This window comes from Nannospalax galili, unplaced genomic scaffold (genome assembly GCF_000622305.1).
Source record: "Nannospalax galili isolate Female #2095 unplaced genomic scaffold, S.galili_v1.0 scaffold465, whole genome shotgun sequence".
NCBI classification, from domain to species: domain Eukaryota; kingdom Metazoa; phylum Chordata; class Mammalia; order Rodentia; family Spalacidae; genus Nannospalax; species Nannospalax galili.
Window position 1 is genome coordinate 223,368 of NW_008352832.1, and position 19,439 is coordinate 242,806.

General features: G+C 35.8%; 1 protein-coding gene across 4 annotated transcripts in view; it reads right to left on the reverse strand.

The window, feature by feature from the left end:
* Cblb (Cbl proto-oncogene B) overlaps positions 1-19,439 on the reverse strand; it is a 231,991-nt gene that overhangs the window by 206,399 nt on the left and 6,153 nt on the right. For all 4 annotated transcript variants that reach the window (XM_017802455.2, XM_017802454.2, XM_008850079.3 and 1 more), the window contains exon 3: positions 7,421-7,671. In XM_017802455.2, coding sequence (XP_017657944.1) covers positions 7,421-7,671 — 251 coding nt within the window. The remainder of the gene's footprint in view (positions 1-7,420; positions 7,672-19,439) is intronic.

The following is a 19,439-nucleotide window of genomic DNA, read 5'->3' on the forward strand; positions in this document are numbered from 1 at the left end:
TGTCAATGCTGTTGTAATGAAATGCTTCTTCTAAGTATGTGGTTATTAAATAAATAATAAACTGAAATAGTTTTAAAAATAAACTACATTTTAAAGCCCAAGTTGATAATGCAAGTCAATATTTTAATGTGGTAACCTAAACAGCTCTGAGGAATTTCAAACTATGTTATGCAGTACATATTTGTACTTATACAAATTTACAATATTTTCTTGTTTGTGTTTTAAAAAGGTCTTGATATATAGTCCCAGCTGGCCTGAAACTGGCTGTGATCCAAGCTGGCTTCAATCTGGTGCTCTCCTGCCTCAGCTTCTGTAGTCCTGGAATTATAGATGTAGGCCACTACACCTGACCTAAATTGAAACATTTTAATTAATACCACATTTTTCTTTACCAGAGCAATGATATCATACAGTGATATGAAGAAAACACATGGGTTTATCTGTGGCACTGTATTTTGTTACAGATACTTTTTTAGTAGTAGTAGTAGTATATGGGGAGATTGCAGGGCTTGATGTGTTTTATGTTTTTGTGTTTTTTTACAGTTCAACTTTTAAATTAACCATGTATCTTTAAAGCAGCAGTTCAGAAATGTTCTTGGTTCACTATCTCATCAACTGCAGCATTGATATAAACAGTGAATACACTGATGACAGGCCCATGAGCGAAAGACACTTCATTAACAACAGATTATAGGCTTTCCTTTCTCAGCATAGTCAATGAAGAACAAAAAGCTGCCTGACATTTTTAATAGATGCAAATGAAGGCTAGTCTCTTTAAGGATTAATTTTTCTATGCTGAAATACTTTTCCATTAGATTTTGATAAATATGAACAGTATTATGTGAAACAGGATAGGTGACACTGCTTCTTCCCATACCAGCATCACCCCATGTTTTCTGAGAGTGGCTTTGTCTTCTATAATATTGGTGTACAAAGAATGAACGAGGGTCTCTGAAATGATATTAGTAAGACAACATGTATTTGTCTCTGTGTGCATTTATAAAGCCTTTCTTTTCTCTACAGACAGTCTTTCAAATGCAGAGCTATTTTTCTTCATCTCAGATGGCTCTGGGTTTGGTTTCAGTGACATGCAACCAAGAGGACTGTATGGATCTGGGTCACTGAAGCAGTTCTAAAAATCGGAGTCTTACCACTGTATCCACCTATCCAACACCAGGCCTTGGACACCAGTGTATTAATGCTTCCTTTTCTGATGATAGAATACATTTTACTATGAAAACAGCTAATTGAAAAAACTGCCAATAAAATCGCAGAAGAAAAAGCACCTCTAGGTCAAGAATTTCATCAGCAGTAATTATCCTCATGTCTATTTGACTTTTGCCTCCCAAAAACCAATCTGAGATGAAAGTGTCTCCTTTTCCCTGGGCTCCAAACTAGAGCTCTCTACATGCCCCCTCCCCTCACTGCACATTCACATACCAACTTGGTGTGACAGACGTCACTGAGTTACTCTGCCCAAAAATGCCAGCTCAGAACGCTTTAAACAAATGCCAGCTAGAGATGCATCAACTTCAGTGAGGTCCAACTGTATCAAAAATAAATAGATATAGATGATAGATAAGTCGATAGATAGATGGATAGATGGTAGATAGATGATAGAAATAGATGATTGATAGATAGATAGATAGATAGATAGATAGATAGATAGATAGATGATAGATTGATAGATGAGAGATAGATAGATCGATAGATAGATAGATGGATAGATAGATAGATAGATAGATAGATAGATAGATAGATAGATGGATGGATGATGGAAGGATGGATGGATTAATGGAAGGATAGGTAGATACAAAGAAAGAAAGAAAAGGTACGTACATAGGTACTTGATAGACTGTAGACACAATGATAGATAGATAGATAGATTATAGATAAAGATAGATAGATGATTGATAGATATAGATGATAGATTAGATAGATGATAGACGATAGATAGATAGATAGATAGATAGATAGATAGATAGATAGATAGATGATAGATAGATGATATATAGATAGATGATATATGATAGCTAAATGGATGTAAAGAGAGATAATTAGATAGATGATAGATGTCAGATAGGATAGATAGATAGATAGAGGTTATAGATGATAGACAGATAGATGGATGGATGGATAGATAGATAGATAGATAGATAGATAGGTAGATGATAGATAGATGATAGATGATAGATAAGATAGATGATGGATAGATGGTTGATAGATAGATAGATGATAGATAGATATAGATAGATGAATGATAGATGATAGATAGATAGAGATAGATAGATAGATAGATAGATAGATAGATAGATAGATAGATAGATAGATATAAGTAAAGAAAAAATAAAACCTTCTCATAAGCTCTTACATTACAACATGTCCATCTCTAAGAGAGGCAACTTCCTGCACCTGCCCCTCATCCATAGAAAATGACATAAAGCTACTTTCAAGGACAACCAGAAGACTGAAAAGATAGATAGATAGATGATTGATAGATGATAGAGAAGATAGATGATTGATAGATTAGATAGATAGATAGATAGATGATTGATTGATTGATAGATGATAGATAGATAGATGATTGATTGATTGATACATGATAGATTGATAGATGATTGATTGATAGATAGATAGATAGATAGATAGATGATAGATGATAAAGTGACACTGAGGAGGTTGACTGTAACAGACAAGGCTGCCTAGAGCCTGCACATGCATTTCCTCTGCTGGAAACTGTCACTGCCAAATCTCAAGGCAAAAGGTTTTCCCTGTGCTTAAATACCTATTTCAGTAGCAAATACATTTGCCTAAGTATAATTTCTACCTTATTCCCTCTACAAGAATGCTATATGTTTACTTACTTTCATATTTATTCTCTCTATACTTAATATATATTATATTAGCATAAAATTGCTTTAAAATTCAGACTACTCATTCTCTAGCTTGCCAGTTAAGGCAGTTCCAGTATCAGAACTGATACCTGAATAGTTTTTTTTATTTACACGAATATTTAAAATAATGCAGAAGGAATTATATTTTGACACATCAGCCACAAATACAACAAATACTCTAATGTATGTACTTATCCGACACAAATTTATCACTTGAAGCAGTGTTGGTTTAAACTGAAGTCAAATGACAACTTCTACTGTTACTGTACTTCATTTCCAGTGGTTCCAGTGAACCACTACAGAATCCAAACACTGTCAGAGGATCTATAGTATCTGAAATAACTAGTGCATCTGGCAAATGTTCCATGATCAGTCTACCAAGCAGGACAGTCTATGGTCTAATTTCCATGAAAACATTTTTTGAAGTTTCTGTAAGGTTCTACAATGCAAAATGCCATAGAGTTCCTGAAACACCTTAAACACCTTATATCAGCTTACATTTAGAATCCTAAGGACTCTTATCAGTGACTGTACAGTTATATTACTGCCAAAGGGAAAAATCAAGTCTACATCCTCGGTTCAAAGGTCAAAAATGGTATATTATCAATTATCCTTAGACAATTATCTAATGTAAGTTTTGCACCCTAAAAACTGGTCATAGAACACCTTCAGGAAACAGGACATGAATGATAGTAAAATTCGGGATATACTATGCCAAATGCAAATATATATTTCGCATTATAGTTGGCTTTGAAACAGGATAAATGAAATTTACATGAATACTTAAGTACAAATAGTTTACAAAGTTGATGAATCACAGTCAGCATTGTGCAATCCACCACTGTCTATGAAAATCTATACACAAATCAACCAAAACTTTATAGAAGCGTCTTGTGATTTTTTTAACATTCAAAGGTAGAGACACTAAATTAATAAAAATAATGGGTAAATATAAAAGTAAATATAAAATATTTGCTGCATCAGAAAATATTTAAGTTTCCTTAGATTTAAAAGTGAGAGACAAGTTTTCCAAATCTATACTACATTACAATTTTATTTCCATTAAAATTCCTAGACTTAAGAGTTACATACTTTGTCAGCATCCCGCTACTATAAAACTGCTTAACTGGACCATCAAGAACATCAATTTGAAGATTTATTTATTTGTTTGTTTATTTATTTTATGTGTACATGTGTTTACCTGCCTGAGTTTATGTGCACCACATGAGTGTAGGAGCCTGTGGAGGTCAGAAAGGGTATTAGATTCCCTGGAAATAGAGTCACAGGTAGTTGTGAGCCACCATGTGAGTACCTGGAACTAAACGTGGGTCCTCTGCAAGAAAAGCAAGTACTTTTAAACACTGAGCCATCTCTCCAGCCCCTTCAGGTTAAATCTGACATTTGTAAAAACAAATTTGTGTTTTTTTTCAGATCCATAGTACTACTATGTGAAAATTATGATTTTCATATCAATATCTGGCTTCCCTAGACATCCGCCATCTTATAAAGCCTGTAAAAATAACCACCACTGTGATCTTTCTCTGCTGGAAAGCTTGTGAAAATTCAGATTCTCACTGGTAGTTCTGCTGTCTTTGAGCTTTAAAATTAAAAGGCAACTAGGAACTTCACTGCCTTCAAGACATATAAACTGTCTTCCAAGAACATTAGCTGAAAAGCACAGTTACATAATAGGCTACACTCTGTGAGTATAACCATGACTGATTTAGAAAACATATGAAACATTTATGTCATTTTACCTTTGGCAGAGGGCTTTGCTATGCTTGAATTTGATGTTTTTACAAGCTCTGTATATTGGATTGGCCAGCACTTACAATTAAGAGTTTGCGTACCTAGATAACTGACTTTTCCACTATAAACCCTAATCGATCTCAGACTAAATTAGGCTGTGTTTTCTGACCTGAAACACTGAATATTTCTTAGGTTTCCTAATATCAGGAACTAAAGTGTTAAGGCAGTCTATGATTTCATTCATATTGGTTTTCCAGCTAGAAAGAGATTTATTCTCAGTGAATATTGTAGGTTATAGGTTATTTAAAGTAGCTCAGAAAAGGGAAAAAAAAAACTGTTTCTTTATCCAGCATATAAAGTGCTAAACAATAAACATTAATGAATCCCTACATCAAGAATGTTAGCTAAAAGGTACATGCCTATGATCCCAGCATCCCATGTTACATAGATACTCAGATGTTGGCAGGTTTGAAGGTCATTGGGAATAGATTTCTATCTCATAATCAGCAGCTTGTAAAACCAAGAACTAAAATTGGAGGACTTTGCTGGTCAAAATAATGAGATCTGAGTTCTATTTCTGGTCCCACATGGAGACATAACATTCTCAACTGTCCAAAAAATGCAGTCAGGCATGGTGGTATACTTCTTTAATTCCAGCACTTAGGAGGCAGAGACAGGTGGATCTCTTTGAGTTTCAGACTAGTCTGGTCTACAAAATGAATTCAAGGCCAGCCAGTGCTACATGGTAAGACCTTGTCTCAAGAAAAAAAAAAAAAAAAAAAAGTAATCCAAATGGGACTGTGAATCACCTGAACAGGAAAACACCCCTCAAAAAGCCATGAGTTCTAAGAACTTTGAAAAAGAATATAAAGCCTACCTAACAATGCTGGTTGGCACAATGATACCTTTGGTCACAGTCTACTACTGCCCTTTCATCCACAATAGAACCTCTGGCTTCTCCCCACATTCATTTCTTCAGAACACCCCACTTTTCTCTGTAATAAACTGTGATGCTTCCATACTACACTTTGTCTTGTCTGAATTAATTCAGCAGAGATCACAAGAACTGGGAAGCCAACAAGACAAGAGTCCAGAGTGAGATCCCAAGAGGATCAGTAAGTGGAGTTCAAAGCAAGCCTGGCTGAAAAGCAAGTTTGAGGCCTCATCTACATGAGATGCTGTCAGAAAAGAGAAGGAAACTTAACTATAAAAGGAGGACTCGGCTAGCGTCACATCAGCCTTTCCCAAGCTAGTTTCTCATGTAATATATGGAGGCTGAAGTTGCATTTCTTACAGTCACTGCACCAAACTTCGATCAAATGGATCTGAAGTACTATATACTCAATACCCAACGCTAGTACAGATAAGCATCAAGAAAGCTCACTCATTCCTGTTAGGAATGAAACACAATAAAGTCACCATGAAAGATGGAATTTACAAAGATAAACACAGGCAAGGCATATAACTTAGCAACCATGATCCCAAGTATTTACCCAAATGAGCTTCTTGAAAACTTAAGCGCATATAAAACCTGCAAATGCTAATAGCAGCTCCACACATAGATGCCGAAATCTGAAGTCACCAAGATATTTTTCAATATGGGAGTAGAAAAAGAACTGGTATAAACATGCAATATTTATCAGTAACATATAAAATTGAAAAATAAAAGTTATATATTGCATGAATCCTACTCTGTGACATCTGAAGAATGAAAAACTAGAGAAAGATCAATGGCAGTCATGGGTTCAGCAGAGAGGGGGTGAGAATGGGGGACAATGACTAGGTGGAACATACAGTGTAGACACATGACAGCACATGATTATGAACCACAGACCATGAAACACAAACAGTAAACCCTAATGTAAATTCCTAAATACAGGCTTATGGATAGTACTGGGTATCACACAAAAGCAAAGATGCTCTGATGAAGGTCCATCCTCCAGGCTTAACCTAAGGATATCCATCACAGAGCAGACACTGCTATGATGATTTACAGAATAACTTGGCTTCACAAGTCATGGCAACAAAACATACAAAAGTATATAATGACAGCTACATCCATGGTTAATGAGACAAAAGCATACAATGACAGCCAATTTCCATGGTAAAAAGACAGAAGTGTACAAGAATAGCCATGTCCACGGTAATGGTAATGCAGCTCTTAACACAGAAGAAGATGGAGGGACATCAGACCCTCAGCTGATAGTCTACCTTCCATTCCCTCCTGCCCTCCACAGCCTTTTGAATACTGTTTAAAGGAGGCAGAAAATTAACTCAAGGCAAGACACTAGAGATACAACTTTTGTGAGCCATCAGCCGTGGGAGGGGAGAACTTTTCAACAATGTAACATTCACAAGCATTGTCACCCAAACTCTACATAACCACCCAAATCACACTGGTTTACCATGCTGGATTTGGAGGGAATTGTTTCTTTGATGTCAGTGGCCTATCTGTGGTGAATAGATGCTTATTCAGATCTCCCCAGGAAAAGTCATACAACAGATGCAAACTGGAGAAAATTGCTTGTATGGAAGGATGGAGGACTAAACAAACTTTGAACAGTTTTCCTATGAAACAAAACCTACTCTGAAAGTAAATTCCATAGAAAAATAAGATCAGCTATCCTCTTGAATTTACGCAAAACTTAATGTGGAAAAGTAAATACACACACAAATGGCATTTTCTTCAGAATATATTCATGACATTTCTGTTAACTCTGAGAGAAAAGAGTAACATAAATGACCTTAACATTAAAAATAAATTTTGAATTGCTTACCTGTCCTGTGACTGTTCTTCATACATTCTCTCCTTGCCTTCTTTAAAAAGTCTTATTGCACGTTTTGACTTTTTCATCAGACTGTCAATGTAGATTTTAAAATACTCATTCTCGCTCAGTTGGGCAAGTTTCTGGTTGTCATCATATTTACTCAATATAAGCCGCAAATGCTGATATGTATCAGGTAAAATATCAAGTATATATGGTGGGCTGTTTTTCAACTGAAGTTTGGGATTTTGGCACAGTCTTACCTAAAAAAAACAAAAATAAAATATAAGAACCATAATAGTTCCTTTCATAGAAAAAAAAACGATAAATGAATAATAGAACCATATCCTCTTCATCTTGTATAATAGAATTCACAATCTTGAGTTACTAACTCTAGTTTACAAAACACTGGCAATTTGCCGCTTGTCTCTTCTGATAACCAAATCTTATTCTCCTATCCCACGCAGGTTTTCCTCTAGCATATCTGCAATTTCAGCTCGGAATACTTTAATTCTCTTTTCTACAATGTCCTAACATGCATAGTTTAAAAGAGCACCAGCGTCCTAAGCAAGATCAATCATCATTAGTCTTCTTTTTTAAATATATTTTATTATTTTTAGTCTATGTGTATAAGTGTATTGCCTGCATGCATGTAAGTGCACCTGTGCCGTGCAATGCCACGGAGGTCAGAAGAGGGCTTAGGATTCCCCTGGAACTGGAATTAAGGATGCTTTGTAGCCACCATGTGGGTGCTGGGACTCAAACCTGGGTCCGGTACAAGAGCAGTCAGTGCTCTTAACCACTGAGCTATCTCTCCAGCCCCAATATTCTTCTTTTTAATGAAAATAAGCAAATGGTCCTTTCTGGCTGGCAGCCAATGAACATATAATTTTTACACATTATTTTACTACAGTATATTCTGGGCTAAAGCTCTTTCATATATTTTAGTTAACATTTTGGTTTATTGTTTCCAAATCCTGAGGAGAATAAAATGAAGACTTATAACTTTAACAACTGAGTTATTAAGTAATAAATGGGTGTCAGGCTGGAACAAGTCTGTTCCCCCATAGTTGTCTACTAGGCCAATAAAAACATGTGACGTGGAAGGTTCAGTTATTCTACTAGGTGCAACCCAATCACTGGAGCATTAAGGTCAAGTGCTGTCTGCAGAACTGAAAATACTTTCTGCCAGAAAAGAAAAAAGTGATCATTCAACTATGTAGTTTGCTCATTACTAGACATCAATGCAATTTAGCCATAAGTAAGTAAGACCAATTCATTCTGCCCCTGTAACTATTCATTGGGAATAGTTATTTCATTGGGAATCCTCCAGTGAAATAATTTACCTTTTTAATCTTTGGGAAATTCACAAGAGCATACATAAGGGAGCAGCAGAATGGCCCTCTTATGAGGGCTCAGTGTCCATCCACAACAGGATTTACTGAGAGTCAAGCATAAGCCTCTGAGTCTTTCAGTTATGTGGCCGTTATCTAAAGCCCTCCTCCTGGTTATGGTTTGTCTGTTGCTTTTTTCTTTTTTTTGTTTGGGGGGGGTTGTTTCTATAAAAGATTTAAGAGCAAGGCATTTTAAACATAGTAACTTAACAATTCAATTCGGTCATTTTCCTTCCTGTGATGCTTAACCACCTGCTGGGTGGCACTGGAGTGGCCAAGGGCACGTATGAAACCAGGATAATACGAAGTTGTGTTTGAGAGACATTTGGTACAGGTTTAGGGTGCACTACATGTGAACATGCAATCATTTCCACAAATAGCTAATTTAATGTGAGCAGTCTGAAATAAGTCAGAGAGAAAACAATTATGATCTCAATATATACAGAATCTAAAAATGAAACACGTTATGATCTCAATATATACGGAATCTAAAAATGAGAACCAAAGTAAACTAGTGGTTATTGGGGGCGGGATTAGGTAAAAGGGCACACTCAGAAGTCAAGGATGATAAACAAGTCTAGCGATCTAAAGCACAGAAGAGGGGCCAAAGTCAACAATATCCTCATATCCTCTTGTAAGTTTAAAAACTGTTAGAAGAAAACATTGGGAAAAACCTATAAGATATAGGTATATGAAAGGATTTTCTAAACCAGACATCAACTGCTCAAGAAACAAGGGCAAGATTTAACAAACAGACCCCATTAAACTAAAAAGCTTCTGTGCATAAAAGGAGGCAACCAGGGAAGCGATAGGAAAACCCACTGAATGGGAGAAAATCTTTACCAGCGACACATCCAACAGAGGTTTAATATCCAGAATATATAATGAACTCAAAAACACAGAGAATTAAGACAAGAAGCAACCCAATTAAAAGATGGGCTAAGGAGTTGAACAGCGTTCTCAAAAGAAGAAGTAAAGGAAAATGCAAATTAAAACCACTTTAAGATTTCACCTTACCCCAGTCAGACAGGCTGAGATCAAGAGAACAAATGATACCAAATGTTGGAGACGATGTGGGGGAAGGGGAACACTCATCTACTGCTGGTGGGGCTGCAAACTTGTTCAACCCCTATGGAAAGCAGGGTGGAGAACTCTTAAAAAACTACAGATGAACCTACCATTTGACCCAGTTATACCACTCCTTGGCATACACCCAAAGAACTCATCCTATTACACAGACACTTGACAATAAATGTTTATTGCTGCTCTTTTCACAATAGCTAAGAGATGGAAGCAACCTCAGTATCCCTCAAGTGACGAGTGGATAATGAAAATGTGGTTCATTTATACAACGGAGTTTTAATCAGCAATAAAGAAAGATGAAATCATGAAATTTGCAGGTAAATGGATAGAACTAGAAACTGTTACATTAAGTGAAGTAACACAGACTCAGAAAAAAATCGACATATGTTTCCCTCATATGTGGATCCTAGAACCAAACCCTGATAAGAGTAGATATCCAGACATAACTACAGGAACCAGGATAATGGAGAGGAAACAGGGAGGTAAAGGAAAATAAAGAACCTGAAAGAGAAGAAAAGTAGGAAATAGTCCTTAATAAGGGCGACATGGATAAAAATTGGGTTATTTTAAGGGAGGGGGAGGGATGGGTATACAGAGGCACCTTAAGTGGGAAAACCATGATGGAGGGGTGAGACAATGTGAGAGACAAACAATACCTAGCTAGTTTTGAAAAACAGAGAGAACCATATTACTCCTACAACCTACTGACAAATTACACATAGCAGATCAAGAAATACATGTCTAGGTAAGGTTTATCTGAGAACAATTGGTCTTTGCCCAAGATTTATCTACATGACACAGTAATTAAAAGTACCTTCTTGGATGTTTAACAGACATACTTTGAGGCCTATACTAATTTGGTCAGAGGGACATAAAGGACAGTTTTTGCTCTTTGCCCTCCTAGGCTGATTAGTTCCAGAGGACTATGAGCATCTCTCAAAATGTCCTGTAATTGTGGTGGGTCACCTGTCCTCTTGATCAAGGATGTCGAGGAGACCACACCAAGTGGACTTGAACCAGTGTCCAGTCTATAAATGGGAGGGTCAACACAGAGGAATCACTTCCTCCATGCTTCCAAGTGAAGCCAACCATGGCGGAGCAGGACCTTTGACTTAGCTTCACGTAGGTGGAACTGGTAAAAGAAAGGAGCCAGGGGCTCCTCCCAAGTCCATGTGACCCAAGGAACAGACCCTCAAACGACCTTAAGAGTAAAAATAAATTGGTTTATCTGGGCCAACTGTATGGCCTTAAATATCCAAAAGGAAAGTATAACCAAAGATTAAAGGGGGCAATATAATTTCATAAGCATCCATACGCAAAGCTAAAGGCTACATAACAAGCAACAATGCCAGATAGGAGATACCTTCTTTTGAATTGTTGGCCAGGGTGACCAAAAGGGACTCCCAAATAGTAACCCAGCAGAGAACTGGGAAAATGAACAGCAGACCCTAATCTTATCTAAATGAAAGGAAAAAATAGAAAATTTAAGTTCCTCCTTAAAATTATGTTGAAAATAAGTATCAAAACAAAGACCTAAAGATAGGCTGACTAGATTCACCAGATGGACAGGTACTAGGGAAGGGCTAAGGTGCCAACAACACAGCAGACAGTAGCAGAGATATCAGAGTATAAGGGCTCTAGTGGGGGGAGGAAGGCTATGGAAGGGTGCCATCTGGGAAGTGGGTGTATAGTCGAATAAGATTGTTTGGGATGGTCTGTGTGATATACACACACACACACAAAAAAAAAAAAATTAACAAACTTTTAAAAATGTATTATATTTGAGGAGGAAGCATTTACCTTTATGTCATGCTAATTAGTAGAGGTGATAAAAATTACCACTGAAATCTACTCAATGACTTCATAGACACACACAGGCACCAAGGATCCAAGTGCAATTGATTATGACTAGTAATAATCAGATGCATACAGATTAGAGTTGCATGCACCAACATCTCAGTGCTAGTAGCAAAAACAATGAGTCTTTCTGCAAGGAACAATATATTCTAAAATGAAACGGAGATCTTTTTAAAGGTTAAAAAATTCATTCAATTTTACGTCTTACAGGGCTTATACTAACTCAACTGTGAACCTAGAAACTTGCACCCACTTGTGAAAGACATGTACTCTTGCTCTGGAGTGTGTTACTGAATATGTTAAATCTGTAGTGAAATGCTTCTTCTAATCATGTAGTTATTAAAAATTAAAAAAATAAAGATAAAAAAATTATTAGTAGATGTGAAAAATATTACCATTAAAATCTACCGGATGACTTTATATCCATGCTCATATGCCAAGGAGCTCAGAAAGTAACCATCTGTCACTAGCAATAATCAGATATATAGATTAGAAATGCATGTGCAAACATCTTAATGTCAATTGCATTGAAAATGAATTTTTCTGTATGAAACTGTGTATTTTAATAATGAAATGGAGATCTTTTTTAAAGGTTAAAACTTCATTTAACTTTATGTTGTATGGGGTTTATACTGAATACAATACTGTATAACTGTAATATTTCAACTGTAAACCTAAAAATTTACAGCCAAAATAATAATAATAATCCTTCAAAGCATAAAATTTGCTCCTTAATAATTAGTAGATGTGAAAAACATTACTACTGAAATCTACCTGATGACTTTATATCCATGCTTAGATGCCAAGGAGCTCAGAAAGTAACCAACTGTGACTAGTAATAATCAGATGGATAGAGATTAGAAACACATGTGTAAACATTGTAGTGTTAATTGCATTGAAAATGAAATTTTCTGTATGAAACTGTGTATTTTAATAATGAAATTAAGATCTTTTTTAAAGGTTAAAACCTCATTTAATTTTATGTCTTATAGGGCTTATACTGAGTACAATATTGTATAACTGTATTAATTCAACTGTAAACCTAAAAATTTACAGCCAATTTTGAAAGAGATGCATCTTAGCTCTGGAAATTGTTATTGAATATGTCAATGCTGTTGTAATGAAATGCTTCTTCTAAGTATGTGGTTATTAAATAAATATTTTTTAAGTTGCTAAAACAGGTTGTAGGCACCCTGACCTCAAAGCCACATGAAATTATAGATGAGCATGTTAACTCATTTGACTACAGTAACTATTTCACTACATATGTATATCAAAATACAATGTTGTAAAACCTCAATCATATGCAAAGTTTCAACAAAAATAATTAAAAACAACAACAACAACAAAAGAATGGCTTCCAGAACACTGCAAGTGCCATAATGCACAATATCCTACCATGAGGACAGGAAGGTCCAATTCAACCTAGCAATCTGATGACCTCATGGAACCCAGGACATGTGAGAAATGGAAGACTCTCAAAGAGAGGAACAGTGTCATAAACTAGTCTAAGCATTTTCACTGACATTTTCAGGCTTATTCACTTTTGAAAATTTATAATTTACTGTGTTTTTCGTTCTAAAGAAAACTGACTTTCATGAAAAATTTTATATTGCACTTTCGTGTTGTCTACTCTCAAAAGTTAAGAGATTTGGGTTTCATAAAACACAGACCTGCCTCTGGATAATAAAAGTATCTGTAACAAAGAGAAAATGATGAAATACAGTAATTTGAAGAAACATGAACACAGAGATTACATTAGTAAAACAATGAGAACTCTTCAACATTATCCTTTGCTTCCTTGAGGATGTCACATAATTTTTTGAGAAGAAGAATCTGACTCAAGTTGCCAAGCATCAACTTTTAGTTTAACAAAACCAATTCTCACAATGACCGAATATATTTTCCTATTTTCTTTATATACTGTTCCTAATGCGGAGTATTTTAATACCTAGTACATAATTAATAAACAAATTAGTATTTAGTTGGTTGAAAATATCCAATGTACAAACATTATGAGAATGTGTAGTTTCACTGTATAATTTCCTTTCTTTTCATAATTGAGCTCCCTAGGTATAGAAATTATAACCTAGAGGTATGGGTTTAATTTAAATAAAATACTACCTTAATCCTCAAGAGATTTCTTGGAAAGGGTCATTAGAATCTCATTTAGTTAAGTACCACCTCTTAATTTCTATAATTCAACAAAAGAGACGTTCACTCTACCCTAAGGTCCAAATGTCAATGATTTAAGAAATCCTGGTTGAAATGGGATATGGGTTTTCACAACTATTTTACTTTTTATTACATCGATTGGCAGATGAGTGCACAATGACATGCATGTGCAGGTCAAAAGACACCCTTTGGGAGCCAGCTCTCCCCTTCCATTCATAATGTGGACTCAGGAATCACACTCAGGTCACTGGATTTAGAGGCAAATGTGTTTACCTACTAAGCCATCTGACCAGTTCCAGTTTTCCAATTCATTAAACCACAAGAAACCATGGACATACACAAATTTCCAGAATACTGTCACTGACCTCTTACAGCAGCCACAACCTAATTTCAGCAACATACACTTCTAAAAGAGGTCACAGGTTGATAAATTACTAGCTTGTAAAGGGGGGAAAGAGTTGCTTCAAAATCAGTTACTCAAATGGCTATTTTCTTAACCACTAAATGAAAAATACAGCTACCATTGTTTTAGACATCACAAGTTCTTTGACAGATACTTCTGAGTTTTATAGGTATCTAACTCAAAATTGTGTACCTGACTTTTTTGTCACTTGCTTTTTGTAAAATTATAATTTCATGTGGTAATGTATTGCTTTATTGGACAAAACTGTTTGACTAACTACTACATACTATGTACTAAGGCAAGTGCCAAGAAATTATGGATGACTGGAACATACTTCCTGCCTTACAGAGTCTGGCAAAGGAGACCTAGTTCTCTATAATTAACTTAAGGAACAATGTAATTTTTGCTCTAAGGAATCTTACAAAGGATCTCATCCAATATATTCATTTCCAGATTTAAAAGAAAAACTAAGAACTACTATATGGGACAATTAAAAAGCCATTAGTCCAACACAAGAGCCTGCATCTTCTGAATCTTAGACTCCTCTTCTTCCTAACTATATTACAATTTAATTAGAATTAGGCATATAATTAATGATCCCTTCTAAACTCATTTCCATTTTTATTTACTTCATTTGCAAATCTGCATTAACTTCAGGACCCATTTGTTAATTTAAAGAGGTTTACTTGTCAGGCATTCTTTCAGGAAGAGGGAATTCAGTGGGAGAGTCTGGTGACTTAAGGAAGAATTGCAGGCTCTTACAAAGCTCTGCAGAGGAAAGCAGCAGCTCAATCATACTCACAAGAGCATCAAGAGAAGCAGACCTAAATTTGCAGAAAGGAATATTCCAGGTGAATCAATATGCAAAGGCTTAAGAGACACCATGATAAGGGGTAAATGCAGTTAGGCTAAAAGGCAGGTACAAAAGAAGGCTATCTGCTGGTTAATAGTAACAGAGGATCTGAATCAGGCTGGAATCAGTCCATGCATCAGAGCTCTGCAGGCTACACTGTTCTCTCTAAGTGCACAAACAAGAAGTACAACTTACAGAGCTGAGCTGCCGCATGCCCCTGAGTGTGTAGTTCATCAGCTGGATTACTACTAAACCCTGTGACTTATGACTGTTCCTACTGAAAATGAATAATCCTACCCCAGGACTATGACTTCTAAGCAGATCAAATTCAATTCTATCCAATAAATATTTATTGAGTGCTTGCTGCAAAAGCCAAGGAAAGAAAAATAGCTTTTCTACCAACAATGCATTAAGAAGAAAAATCAAGCTAACCACAAGGTTAGACCTCCTCTAGAAATATCTAAGTTGCTCCCTAGAATGAAAGTTGGTGGCAAAACAAAAGAGCTTTCTAAAAGAAATAAAACCATAGTGACATTATACAATGATGAACATTTTAGGGCACTGAATGATACATAGAAGAATTAATTCATTAATAAGATGACTGTTTTCTTTTGAACTAAGAAGTAAATAAGGTTTGTATTCAGGCTGAAAATTCCATTATAGTCCTTGACCCACAGGTTTTTATACTTCTAAAGAGAACACTGGAGATGACCAAGAGCAATAGCTTCTTTCAGACATGACAACACTAAAGCACAGAAATGTAACTTGCTAAGGGTACCTACCTCTCAGAACCCTGATGTTTGGCTTAAGAATCACGATCTCTTTAACATAACCAACTCTTGTATTTCAAGATGTTTAAGGAGATTCTTTGTGTTCATATAGCCTACATTGTTTCAAGTATATAAAAAGCATAATACTATATTTCAATAAATATGGATATATGTAATCACATGATTATACATTTTTAACTATATCAAAACAAAGGCACAAATATAAAAATAGAAAAATTTTCAAGCCATTAATTAATCTTGGAACACTCATTTTAAAAAAGATTTCTGGCTGTGCTTTAATGAAAATTCATGGCCAAAAGGTAATAAAGAGGTTTTACATCAACTAGCATTTCTTACAAACAAGGTTTGAGCCTGCTCCTAAATCTATGAAAGAAATTTCATAAAAACAAATGGAAATTTCAATAGTAAGGAATTGTTTCTACACCATAAATACTTTTCATTTAGAAATATACCTCATTTCATGAAACACTCAATGATACTGAATCAAGTCATTAAACTCTCAGAATGAAATACATATACTGTGTGTGTATGTGTGGTGTTGGGGATTGAACCCAGAGTCTCATTCAGGCTAAGAAAATGTTCTACCCCACTGAGCTAAACCCCTAGCCCCATGTATCTCACCTTTTAAAGATAGTAGTAAGAAAGCCTTGCCCTCATTCTATAAACATTATCAGAGGTTTCCTACTTCAAAAACATAAAAGAATGTCATAATAAAAGGCATCCAACAGTTCTTAAAATTCTTTTCATTTCAATTCATCAACTTCCTAAATATACAAAAGCATAAAAGATTAAAGTACCTAGAACAACATAAATAATATTATATAGTAAGTATAAAACAATACAACACTCCTTATAGAATATTAATTGCGCAAAATAATGTTAACATGTAAACTATGTACACTTGATCATGAGTTCAACATGATTAGAATTCTTCTAAGTCCTTTTTTTTTCAGTGATGATTTCTTTAGAAGAACAATTCAAGAAGTACCACTAACAAACCAACTAATCATAATTAAAATATCAGTTGTGTATTCATCTTTTCTCTATCATTCTTCCAGAGAATGTTACCTCATCAAGGTAGAGAATATACCTTTTTCTCCACTGGTCTATCTTTCTTACTTTGTATAAGGAGATGTACAATGAGTATTTGATAGAGAAGAGAAAAAGAGAATAAATATGAGAGAGGACAAAAGGAAAGACTTCTCAGGAAACAAAAATACCTATCAGCTATCTGTGTAATTACTGAATAACCTTCACTGAAACTGAATATAAAGTTTAGAGAAGGTTTTGACAATACCAAATGTAAATAACAAATATGCTTTATGTTTATCTCCTTTAAGAGAATGAATATTCTATACCACCGTGCATTACTGTCTTCCTACAATGAACACGGACGTTAGACTTAAGCAAGCCCAGGCTCTGGCTCTGCCACACACTGGCTGTGTAACTCTGGGCAGGTTTCTTCCTGAAGCATCACTGGTTTTTGCAGTTCTTAGAGAAAGACCTGTGAACTATTCTGCAGAGAGCCCAGTACTGATCCATCACTCACTTCTCTTTCATGCTCCTTTCCCTTCCCTGTTTTATATTCCATCACAACAAGGAAACGTCCTTGCAGATTTCAGCAAAGTCCAAGAATGAGAAAAGGACCCTGGCTACTTTGTTGGGGATCATGATTTTTAAAAGTTCCTTAAGCTGCTAAACTTCTTCATTTTATACAAAACCCGAAAAGTCTGGAGTATTCTGTACAGGTCACAAGGCTAGGACCAGGTCACTACTTCTGCCAGCTGCATGCAATCTTCTAGCTTCTTAAAACCTGAGAGACTTAAGAAAAGAATTAGGGATAAAACCACCCATCTTTTAACAGCTACAATACTAACAATTTTTTTTTCTTTTTTTTTTTTTCTTTTTTTTTTTTAAAGTTTTTTTTTTAAGACAGGGTCTCCTTGTAGCCCCAGCTGGCCTGGAACTTGTTACATATTGTTACGTAGACAAGGCCGGCCTGGATCTCACAGAGATCCACTTGCCTCTGCCTCCCAAGTACTGGGATTAAAGGTTTGTGCTACCAGGTCAGGCTCACTAATGACTACTTTAATTGCTATTATGTGGTAGTTTGAGTCAGCTTAACAATTACTTAAATGTTAATGTGCTAAGCTATAAAATTTGCTCAGGTATTATCTCAAATTTCTTTCATTACTAGGAAAAGACTAGCAATTTGCAAACCTATTTTAAAAGTAAACCTTAAATTTGCTGAAGCAGAGCAGACGAAAGTAGCAGCACCACCACTGACATCACAGCACGCATTTCACATGATCGTCAATGTAAATATGACAACAGACTTCATTTATATTTATATTATTTAACTGATTCATTGCTGGAAGGCTGGCCTATAATATACAATTTTAAGACATGGCTGAAACACTACAAATATCATGCCTTAAATTACTTCCTAACAATATCCTCCTGTTATTCTTTTTCTACCTCTCCATTCCTGTTCTTGACCAAGAGTCTCATCACTTCACTGCCATCCTAAATAAATACTCCTCATACTCCACAAAATTGCTTCTCTGCCTTTGTCGCTGCCTCTCTTCTGCCCTGCATTATAACTCTCACAGTTCCATAGCTTGCGATGTCACACCTACAAACAGAACTACCAAATATGTGTCTCTAGTTTCAACTTCTCTCTGAATTACATATTCAACTTTCTGACTTCAAAATCTACTTTGCTCTGCTAGATTGGACTCAGAATGCCCTTAAGCAAATGCACATACACCACCCTCACCTGCAGTCTTCTCCTTCCTCTCTACTCCTAATCTCTTTAGGGGCATCACAGCCTTCAGAGTCAACTAAGCTGAAAACCTCGAGTCACTTTCACTTCACCTTCTCTTTTATGCTCCACCCCTCAAGGTTCACAAAGAGCTGCAGATTTTCTTCCAAACAACCTTCTACCTTTGCAGCAACAGTTGCTATACCAACTGTCAATTCTCTACATCAGTCCTTTATTATTTCTTACCAGATTTTTTTAATTCCTCTTGATCCTCATTCCTACATCCATCTTCTTCAGTATGGCTCCAACCACATGGTCAGCAGGGTATCGCACGAAGAAATGGCCTTCATTTTTCATTTCCCTGCTCAAAAGCCAGCCAAATAAAGAATCCAAATTCTTTGACACTATCAAAACTTCCAAGGTCTTCTTCTAATTTACCTTCTCTTACTCAACCTCCTACCATCACTCCTTCAGACAAATATACCTTCTATCTCCTGGAATCCAAACCACCTTCTAGAACACATATACAGTCCCTTCTTGATGCTTCATGCTACACCAACTTACCACCCTCAGCAAGAGGCAGTCACCTCCACCCACTAGGACATTCAGAAATTCATATTGTAATATACCACATCTTACAGTGTACTATGTGACTCAGTTATTTATAAATGATGTCTGTCGCTAGGATTTGAAATAATTAGTATGGAAATC